Here is a 10,839-nt window from a genome sequence, read left to right on the forward strand (position 1 = left end):
TTGCATATCGATTAACAATAAAAAGAGGGGTAAAATTGCAATTGAACTTGCACAAATATACATTAATCTTAACAATTTGAAAGCATAACAAGTCAGTACATTATAAGATGAATCACTAGGGATGTTGTTATGCAACAGTAAAAGAAAGAGAAAAGAGAGAGAGAGATAGAGAGAGAGGGAGGAATAGAGGTAGAGAGAAAGAGAGAGAACGATGAGCTCATGAGAGAAAGAGGGAAAGAGAGAGAGAGAGAGAGAGAGAAATAAGAGAGAGGGCGATGGAAGAGTGAGAGAGAGAGATAGTGCGATGACAAAATGAGAGAGAAAAAGAAAGTTTCAACGAGATCTACATTCAATATTTTATAACGACAGAAAGTAACTTACATGTAGACATGGGTTGAAGGGCATATTTAAACTACAGTGGAAACTTGTTATAACGAGGTCCTTGGGACCAAGGAAATTACCTTGTTATATCAGGGTAAAAAGCAAAAGAATATAAAGAGCTGGGACCAGCAAAATCACCTTGTTAGAACAGATACATCAAAGCTCTTTAAAATGAGGTTCCACCGTATCAATCCAAATTGAAAAGACACACATATTCAACCCTTAAAAAGGAATAGAAGGCAAACAGTGGAGAATCAATAGAGTACAAAAATTAATCAGTAAAACATAACAGTTAACAAAATATTACATTCGATAAGAGCTAGTAAATACCTCTACTACCTTTCATTAGCTAAATATACCTCAAAATGTCAATCAGATTACACTACACTTTTAACTCACCAGGCTTTATCACCAACAATCATACCTTTTGCTCTCTGTACACGCTTATGGTAAGAGGTAAAAAAAAAAAGTACAATTACTTTGTGAGGTTCATGTTAAAATATCATACAAAATATATTATTGCCATATATTCAAGCATGGAATCTTTAAGTGTACATACATGTACCAGTTAGAGAATAATAAATCCAACAAACAGACAATTCCACATTTGATATTTTCTCTCCAAGTACTTTACATGGATAGCATAAATTAATAAATTATTCTTATATACCTTTACCAATATATAACCAGTCAGTACTGGCAAAAGATTAACATATATGTACATATGTATGTATATATAAGTATGATTCTTTGTTTTACACACACAGATCGACTTTCCCTCTATATAAAAGAAGAATACGATTTGGATGTACAAACAAAATTCTTTGTTACTCACAAGGACAAATATATTCATAGTTCTGGACAAAATTTGTTCTTTCAATATGAAAATTATCCTAACAAGTCAAGCGAAAAGTCTAAGGGAAGCACTGAAGATTATTTGGAGTCAATGTAACAATAGGAATTGCATTATATTACTCTTGATATCGACATGTATTTAGTGACAATAGAACTTGTATTAATGATGAAAATTGAACAGCCTAACATGGCAAGATACGTATGAAACTTGTCTAAAACTCTGTGGTGCCTACATTGTTCATATCTAAAGTGGTACAAAACGGCCATGTCCACATAAAATGGCTCCAGTATAGTGTGTGTCTTATATATTATATATTTCTGCATCATTTATAAATATTCTGATCAGTGACTACCCTTTGGTCCTTTACTCATTGCACGCATACTGTCTGCCCCCCCCCCCCCCCACCTAAAATTAATCATACATTTTGCCTCAACGTTTTTTTCTTCTTGTGTACTGCATCACGTGTGAACAAAAGTCTCCAGATTTCTATGGTAAGATCGAATTTCCAACTTCAAAATGGAATACATCCAATCTCACTTGCATCACCAGAACATTTTTTGGCTGCAGAATGTAACACACAAGATATACTTTTTATACATCAAATGGGTAATTATGTGAAATATTTCCCATAGGACATAGGTAAGTCGTTTTCCTCCTCATATATCATCCGGAAGGAAAAATATCTTGACATAACCATTGACTTATGATGCTTTCTCAGATCACTACCATTAGTCATAGTCAATCAAGAGATTTTGTGATTCATGGATGAAGATATATGAATATATGTCATATGTTGTATGGAATACGTTGCAAGGAATTGCCCCAAATAAATGCTCTATATTGCTCAATGCAATTCAAGTTATTGATGTAAGAAAACATTGTCTAGTATTTTTAAACACTTAATTGACATGTTTATGACAATGTGACCTTTGACCTCTTACTCCCAAAATTTGATCAGTTAATCATTGCATGTTCATCCATTCTTTATTCAAGTTTGGTTTGAATTGCTTCAATTCTTTTCAAGTTATCACAGTAAAAAGGTCTTTTGCGGTTTCAGCTGAAAGTAACCTGTACTTCGAATGCATTATAGAAATGATTGCCTATTTGATGCAGTCTGTAATGTAGTGGCAATCCAGTGAGGCAAGGAACTCCTTATCCGTCTTCTTGTTGACAGTCCAAGGTATTACTGTGAGACCACGTGCTGACCAGTACCGGATAACATTCCTGCATGGGCACAGACAAAGAGAAAGAAAGAGAATGGGAAAACAGATAGAGATCGAGGGACAGTGCAGGTAAAATATGAGTTTGAATCTAATTTTCATAGAAGCAGACAAATAAAAGAAAATAATCAGTGAAAGTTTCAAGAACACCTATTGAAAAAACATGAAAGAAAATAGTGAATTTAAATATTTGTAAATGATCAAACAAAAAATTAACCACTTCATGACATACTTTGCTCTGACCTGGTAGAGTTTTCTCACTAAGTTAATGTCCTTGCCATTTGAAGTGCGTGCATTTCAACACGTCTCAAATTTCATCAATGCCAGATATATGCATAGGCGCATCTTAGCCCTGCATTAAGCTGTGGGTTATCACTTTTTGATGGGAACTGTTTTGTACAGTATAGGCATGTTAGGATAGAGTGATGCCCTGCCACATGTTGTAATTCAACCAATTAGATTGCCTAAATTCTAGAACCTGTTTTATAATAGCAGCATACATGCTACTTGAATATGGTCAAGCTGCTGTTGCTATAGTAACAGCCATGAAATGCACTTACAGTGAAATTGTGTCCTTCTGAAGCAGCATAGCAGAGTTTCCACACAGGATCCACAACCAGTTGTGCAAACTCCACTCCAAGATCTTGTCAATGATCGCAAAGGGCAGTAGCTTCCACCAGGTGGGTGGTCCGGTCCATCTCTTCATGACCTGGCCAGATATGAAGTAGGGCTCAGTGGTCAGTGCGGTTAAAATCTCACTGTCCAGTTGTCTCACCTTCAAATGAAAGAAAAGATATGTCATAATTGAAAGTGGAATACAAGAGAGAGGAGGTAAATAAAGGAGGAAAATGAAGATAACAGATAGAGTACAAGACAGACCTTACAAATGAGAGGTAAATATGGCTCCCACCAAATGAGTGAACCAATCCATCTCTTCATAACTTGACTAGAGACAAGGGCATGCTGGTCAGTGATGCCAGAATCCCTTTGTCAAGTTTTGTTCACCTTCAAACGGAAGAGTTTCAATTAAATTCACTTAAAATACATGTATTTTAATAGTATTCATGCAAATAGACGGGGAAAATGTCGACAGTACCTTGTTATTTCATGATATATTGAAAACTGGCACGAAGTGTTATTGAAAGAAAGGGGCAAAGGATATCACATTATAACAAGATGAATGCAACTGTATCTCTACTTTTCCCCCATCGGTATGTATCTTCAGTATTCTTCACTGATAAATGATCCTGTGACCTTTAACATCTGGCCTTACAAACAATAAATTTTCATTTAATCTGTTAATGCTCATAGATATTTCAGCCAAGCTTGGTCTACATTGTTTAAATTGTTAGTAAGTTATCACAGTAATTTAATATTTTCTAGGATTTTTAACACTTTCCAGTAACGTGATGCTTTAATGGCATTTTCCAACACTTTTATGACCATTTAACCTTTGACCTTTTACGACCAAAGACTAATCAGTACATCCTTGTATGCTCATTCATACTCCATCCAAGTTTGTTTTTTATTACTTTAACGCTTTTCAAATTATTGCATTAAGATATATTCTGGCATTTTTCAACACCAAACGACCCTACTAACTTTGACCTTTTCCAACTAAAATCTTATCAGTTCATCCAAAAACTTGATTCACATTTATATGTTAGCCTAAATCCGCTCAATGATTCTTGCGTTTTTGCGGTTAAAAAAGCAGGACGGATGGACAACCCATGAACATATTTTGGGTGGCGGCGACATGAAAAAAAGATAATGGTGATAAGAGTGGGTGATGGACGTTAAAATAACTTAAATAAGAATATAAGAAGTAAAAATTTTACCCTATATATTGTAGTTGGGAAGAAGGAGCAGATCATGCCGTTATCATACAGGCCAGGGTACTTCTGATAAAGCTTGATCAGCTCGTCCACCATCTGGGAAAAAATGAAGAAGATAATTAGTTTAATCATTGTAAAGATTTTTTTGGCTTGCACCCAGTAAAGATCATGTGGTCGGTCTTGTAATCGAAACAAGTGAGAACAAATCTTGAAACCCGCAGGATTTGAACCTGCCATCTACTGGTACTCCTTGCTGGGTAGCAACTCTACCACCAGGCCGTCACTGGTTGACAGCACATGCATTAACAATGAACTTGAAACAAATACCTCAGCTCTCCTGACTTTTTCCTGACAAGATTGAGCATGCGATCTTTATCTACTGGGTGCAAGCTAAAAAAATTCTTTATAACAATTGAAACTTCTCCCAGGAAGCCTAAAAATTTACCATTCAAAGATTAGTTTTGTTTATACAGCCAGTACCGAACCATTTTGAGTGCATTCTTTTGAAAGACACTAAATTTGCTGATGTAAACTGGTTATTGTGCTACACTAGTCTATTAAACAAATACAGCGTGCATGTCATACTTATAAATGTATCAGAAAATACCAACTCTGTCATTGCTTTAAGGCTTGTGTTTTTAAGACACCTTTCTACAAAATTTACATTAAAATATTCACCTTTTTAGTAAGGGTGTACTGACTTTCGTTGGATGTATTTCATTTGTTAATTGGAACCCCCCCCCCCCTAAAAAAGAAGACCATGATCACTGTCTTTTAATATTGTTGAGCCCATGCATATTCCATTTCTAACAATGTTAAAAAATGTAACCTAGACTTATTTTGCATTTCTCTTAGGTATTTTTTGCATGAATAAAGGTGATTGAAGAAAGAAAAAAAAAGCAAATCATTGAAACGAATTCTACTTAATATTCGGCTCTTTTAAAGCACATACCGGTATCACATTATTTAAGGTCCCTATGTGCTTCCAAAGAGCTTAGTATAACAGTGATAAAATTCCATCGCCTTCCCAAAAGTTTTATTTATCTGTTGATTTCTTGTTTCTTCAAATGTGTCTGGAAAAATAACCGTTGTAAAGCTGTACAATAACCTCTCTGAAGCAGCTCAAAATGAAGAATATTGAAGTACATGAACAAACCCATTCACTTTACGCAAGCAAGACTTTAATCAGGCACAATTCACTTTCTAATAATCTAATACACTTACTTGCTTGGAATATGCCTTAACATCAAAGAAGATCCTCAGTTTGAGATTCAAGCATTCCTGGACCACCTCATCCAGAGTAGGGACAGCTTCGTAAGATATCTTGGATCGAGAACTGGGAAGAGCGATGAGAAAAGGGATAAAGCTACAGTGTGTATTTAAATTTTGAAGAAATTTTGCAATGGAACAAATGAAGAAATAGACTACTAGTAGATGACCATATGGGCAAGAAAAAGTGTGAAGAAAAGTACTTGGACAGGTTAATCCGATTCACAACCAGACACTTTCAAATATATGCTTTTGGCAGGCAGTTTAAGATTGAATATACATGTATGCATAATATGACCACTTTCTTCCACTCAAAAAAATAACCAGTAAATAATTACATTTACATTTACAATGCATAGAAAATTGCTGGTAGACCACTACTACACATAATAACAGCATTGCTGTATTATGATACTACACCATAAGGTAATAGTCAACACATGTAATCATACACTACTTGTCCTGTCCATATGTTTCAATCAATTGCTTCTTAAACTTGATTTCTGTTCTTTTACTTAAATAATGAACAGTTGAGAATTGGGAAATTGGGTAAACAAACAATGTAGTACTCTTCTCATTTTTAATAATTTTTTCATCTTTACAGAGGAGCAACAGATGGTAAAAGGCAAAAGCTTCCTTATAGGGTTTTATTCAAAACAAACAAACATAACCAAATGAAAACAAAGAAATGACCTCATGGAAAAAATATCCCCCCCCCCCCTCAAAAAAGGGGGATGGAAGAAGAGTACTCCCACCTGGAGCCTCAACGTATAAGTATTGAATTGAATTGAATGGAATTTATTCACCACTTTTATAAAAACATCCACAGTCAAAGAGTTAAATTAAATATTTCTTGCAAACATAAATAAACCAATAAAATGAAAAATACACTAAAGGAAATAACGAAGTGGTTTGATCATCAAAAAGTTACAGAAACTTATAGGTAGATGATCCTAAAAATGTTCATGTATGCAAAAAACAATTTTCATTTTCTTTCTATTTTAATAGTTGGTATTTACATTTAAGTCTATCAAAACTACCTTTAAAAAATTCAAAAAGATGAAATGAAATTAAGATGAATGGCTTAAATGTACCTGGAGGAGAATTTCGCTGCTGCATTGAGCTGACTGACTTCATCCCACATCATCTGACCGATGAAACCAGTCCCATCAGTTGTTCTATCAATGGTAGCATCGTGCATCAAGATGGCTACTCCGTCTTTGGTGATCTCAACATCAACTTCAACTCCATCAGCACCATTCTTCTTTGCCTGAAATAACAAAGTGAAAAAGGTTTTGTGTTAAACTCACTAAATGACCAATTTTTGCGGATGTACATATAGCCTAACATGTACATGTATGGCAGACAGCTAAAAATAATAAACAAATAAGATCCCACAATCTGACATAATGATCATGATCATCAATCAAAAAACAAACCTGTAAATATTTGGTGGTGGACCGTGGAAGAGTAGGTCTATCATTGGAATACTTTGACAGATTTTGCATTAGAAAAGATGTTTTCATCTTTCTTTAAAAGTTGACTTATAGGCCTAAATCTAATTACATGTAAATTAGTTTGAGATGCAACATTTCTGAGATTCTCCATCCACATGATATAGCTACATTCTAGTTCCCCCGTATGTGGCGTTACTTTAATTGTATTCATCTTATAGTGAATTGATTCTTAGAATACCTCTTGAAACTTTATGCTGTTTAAGGCAATTTAGGCGGTCCCCAAAACTTTGTAAATTATAATTTTGTTCGATTGAATAATTAAATTTTGATAGAGCTTTTTTTTTTTAATGCTACGATTCCAGCAACAAAACACACAAAATTAAAAACAGTGATTTGAAGACTTCAAGAATGAATCAGAAGATAACTGATCTTGATTATAAATAAAAATACAGTGAAATTAGTGAATCACCTCTTGAATAGCAAGGAGAGTATTTTCTGGTGCATCAGCCGCTCCTCCTCGGTGAGCTATCACACCATTGCTGGATGCAGACGGCTTCATAAACCGTTCCAGATGCGAATCAGCCGGTCGCCTTTTCCTGAAATACAGCAGACATGCCACTCCACTTATCACAGATAAGACTGAGAGTACCACGATGACATGTGATGGTAGAAACCACCAAAATGTGCAGTATGATATGACGAAGATGAATCCTGAGAAACAAATGCTCTGGCAGAAGAAGTCCAGCACAACTTCAGCACCTGCGAGCCCCAAACTTTCGGGGACCATGGTGATTACCGCACCGATGAATGGCGATGCCTTTCTTACGCCTTTGTTGCGGCAAGAATAGATGTAGCAGTTCACACGCAGTCCACCGAGTTCAGTTTGTAATTTACCAGCCTTTGTACATATACACGCTTTTTCGTTTATATATATTTAATCGTAAAATTGGCAGGAAAATATGAGTGTTGAGAATGAACTAACAATATAAACAGCGACAACAATCGAAGAACAAACTGATCGGCTGAGCTTGTCTGCTAAATTCGATCCGTGAAGTATGCATTGCGCATGCGCCAAGAAGCTAATAAGAAATTAATTAGCAGGCAGAAAGTTTGATTTGAGGCACATCTTGAAAAATCTTTTCAGTCCACAGAGTAATTACTTCCTAATTTTGACTTCAACAATGAGAGATTTTTAAAATGTTTCTGTTCTGACTATCAAAACTTTGATCTTGCTATAATTCTGTTGACTTGTTAGACCGGATATAGATCTATGTTACTGTTGCTTTTCCCAGTATATCATGCAGTGATATGTATAAAACTGCACCTGTACGTATTTCCTCGTCTCTTCAGATTCTCTCTTTCATTTATGTTTCTATATCGTATAATTTTATTTTCTGTTGTATGTAATCACGGCCCTGCTGAAAAACAGCTTTTGCTGAATGCGGGCACAATTGTATTATGTTTTTAACCGTGAATAAATAAATTTAAAAAAAAAAAAAAAAAAAAAAAAAAAAAAAAAAAAAAAACAGGCCTTAAATTCTACACTCTCCTCAATCTTGTATCCCTCTATCTCTTATAGGATATCTCTCCTCTAATACTTCTCTATTTCTCACTTTTTCCCTCCTTGCAATCTATCTTCAGTCTCGATGATGATGATGATAATAATGATTATAAGAGGAAGTGTACATAGGCCTAGTAATGAATTATAACAACAAAAAAAAAGTGCTAACAAAATAACAGTTTGTGAAGAGAAACATAAAACTCATATTTCACTCCCTTTTTCTCCCTCTCCGTCTCTCTCTCTCTCTCTCTCTCTCTCTCTCTATCTCTGTCTGTCTGTCTGTCTCTCTCTCTCTCTCTGTCCGTCTCTCTCTCTCTCTCTCTATCTCTCTCTTTCTCTCACTCTATTATCCATGTTTCCGTCTCATGTCACTCCCGAATCCATCTCCTACATCTTGTAAAAAAAAACGAATGCCTGGCAATCTTATTCATTGGCTGGAATTAGTCAAGGACAACTCTGTATCATCTGAAATGGTCAGACCAAACTAATAGCACGCTTTGTATTAAGATGATTAGATCTCTGGAACCAGGTGAAAGGAAGAACTGGCCGAATATTTGTGGATAAATAATGGTAGTCAGGATGGATTGGGAAGTGTTAACATTTCCTTTTGTCATATATTTGCGTTTATATATATTTAATCGTAAAATTGGCAGAAAATATGAGTGTTGAGAATGAACTAACAATATAAACAGCGACAACAATCGAAGAACAAACTGATCGGCTGAGCTCGTCTGCTAAATTCGATCCGTAAAGTATGCATTGCGCATGCGCCAAGAAGCTAATAAGAAATTAATTAGCAGGCAGAAAGTTTGATTTGAGGCACATCTTGAAAAATCTTTACAGTCCACAGAGTAATTACTTCCTAATTTTGACTTCAACAATGAAAGATTTTTAAATTTTTTCTGTTCTGACTATCAAAACTTTGATCTTGCTATAATTCTGTTGACTTGTTAGACCGGATATGTTACTGTTGCTTTTCCCAGTATATGTATAAAACTGCACCTTTAAGTGCAATGTACGTATTTCCTCGTCTCTTCAGATTCTCTCTTTCATTTATGTTTCTATATCGCATTAAACAGGCCTTAAATTCTACACTCTCCTCAATCTTGTATCCCTCTATCTCTTATAGGATATCTCTCCTCTAATACTTCTCTATCTCTCACTTTTTCTCTCCTTGCAACTTTCTTCAGTCTCGATGATGATGATGATGATAATAATGATTATAAGAGGAAGTGTACATAGGCCTAGAAATAATAATGAATTATAACAAAAATACTACAACTAAAATAATATATTTATGATTTTGGAGCACTTAAAAAAAAGTGCTAACAAACAACATAAAAGAAACATAAAACTCATAGAATACGTAAATCATGTTATATTACTGAGGGAAGACATGTTTTAATTTTAAAGTGGCAAGACGGTTTAATTCTCTGATAGAAAGTGGGATAAAAACGGAAAACTCTTTTCAATTCTGGATTGGGGATTAATTGATTTATATTTGCCAGATGTTGAGTAAAAGTAATACGAGCTGATGTATAAATTTTGAGTGTGTCATTAAGATATTCAGGTGACACTCTCTCTTTCACTCCCTTTTTCTCCCTCTCCGTCTCTCTCTCTCTCTCTCTGTCTTTCTCTCTCTCTCTCTCTGTCTCTCTCTCTTTCTATGCCTGTCTGTCTCTCTCTATCTCTCTCTTTCCCTCACTCTATTATCCATGTATCCGTCTCATGTCACTCCCGAATCCATCTCCTACATCTTGTACAAAAACGAACGCCTGGCAATCTTATTCATTGGCTGGAAATAGTCAAGGACAACTCTGTATCATCTGTAAGGAAATGGTCAGACCAAAGGATTTAATAGCACACTTTGTATTAAGATGATTAGATCTCTGGAACCAGGTGAAAGGAAGAACTGGCTGAATATTTGTGGATAAATGATGGTAGTCAGGATGGATTGGGTAGTGTTTACATTTCCTTTTGGACTAATATTGTACGTTACATAAAGCAAACAGAGGAATGATCAAATTCAGAATGTGAATCGCGATTCAAAATAACCAATAAGAATGAATATCCAATAATGGAGCACACAAGGAGAAAAAGATTTCTCAGTTCTCACATGGTAGGGCTATTATTGCTAGAGAAGGATTGTCGTCCCTATCATTATCAGTTGTTACTATTAGCCTGAGAACAATTATACCATTACCGGTGTTTAATCTCTACTTGCAGACAATGAACAAAGAACTTTATAATTGTGTCAACT

General features: G+C 35.2%; 1 protein-coding gene across 1 annotated transcript; it reads right to left on the bottom strand.

Moving 5' to 3' along the window:
• Positions 1-266: 266 nt before the first annotated feature.
• LOC575640 (glycerophosphodiester phosphodiesterase 1) lies at positions 267-8,058 on the bottom strand. The gene is made up of 6 exons (XM_776026.4): positions 7,488-8,058; positions 6,656-6,831; positions 5,517-5,628; positions 4,296-4,388; positions 3,018-3,232; positions 267-2,461 (listed from the first exon to the last, which is right to left on the bottom strand). The coding sequence occupies exons 1-6, from the start codon at positions 7,803-7,805 to the stop codon at positions 2,338-2,340; spliced, it is 1,038 nt and encodes a 345-aa protein (XP_781119.2). The 5' UTR covers positions 7,806-8,058; the 3' UTR covers positions 267-2,337.
• Positions 8,059-10,839: the final 2,781 nt, after the last annotated feature.

The sequence above is a fragment of the Strongylocentrotus purpuratus genome, unplaced genomic scaffold, assembly GCF_000002235.5.
Source record: "Strongylocentrotus purpuratus isolate Spur 01 unplaced genomic scaffold, Spur_5.0 spur5_contig_837, whole genome shotgun sequence".
Lineage (NCBI taxonomy): Eukaryota > Metazoa > Echinodermata > Echinoidea > Camarodonta > Strongylocentrotidae > Strongylocentrotus > Strongylocentrotus purpuratus.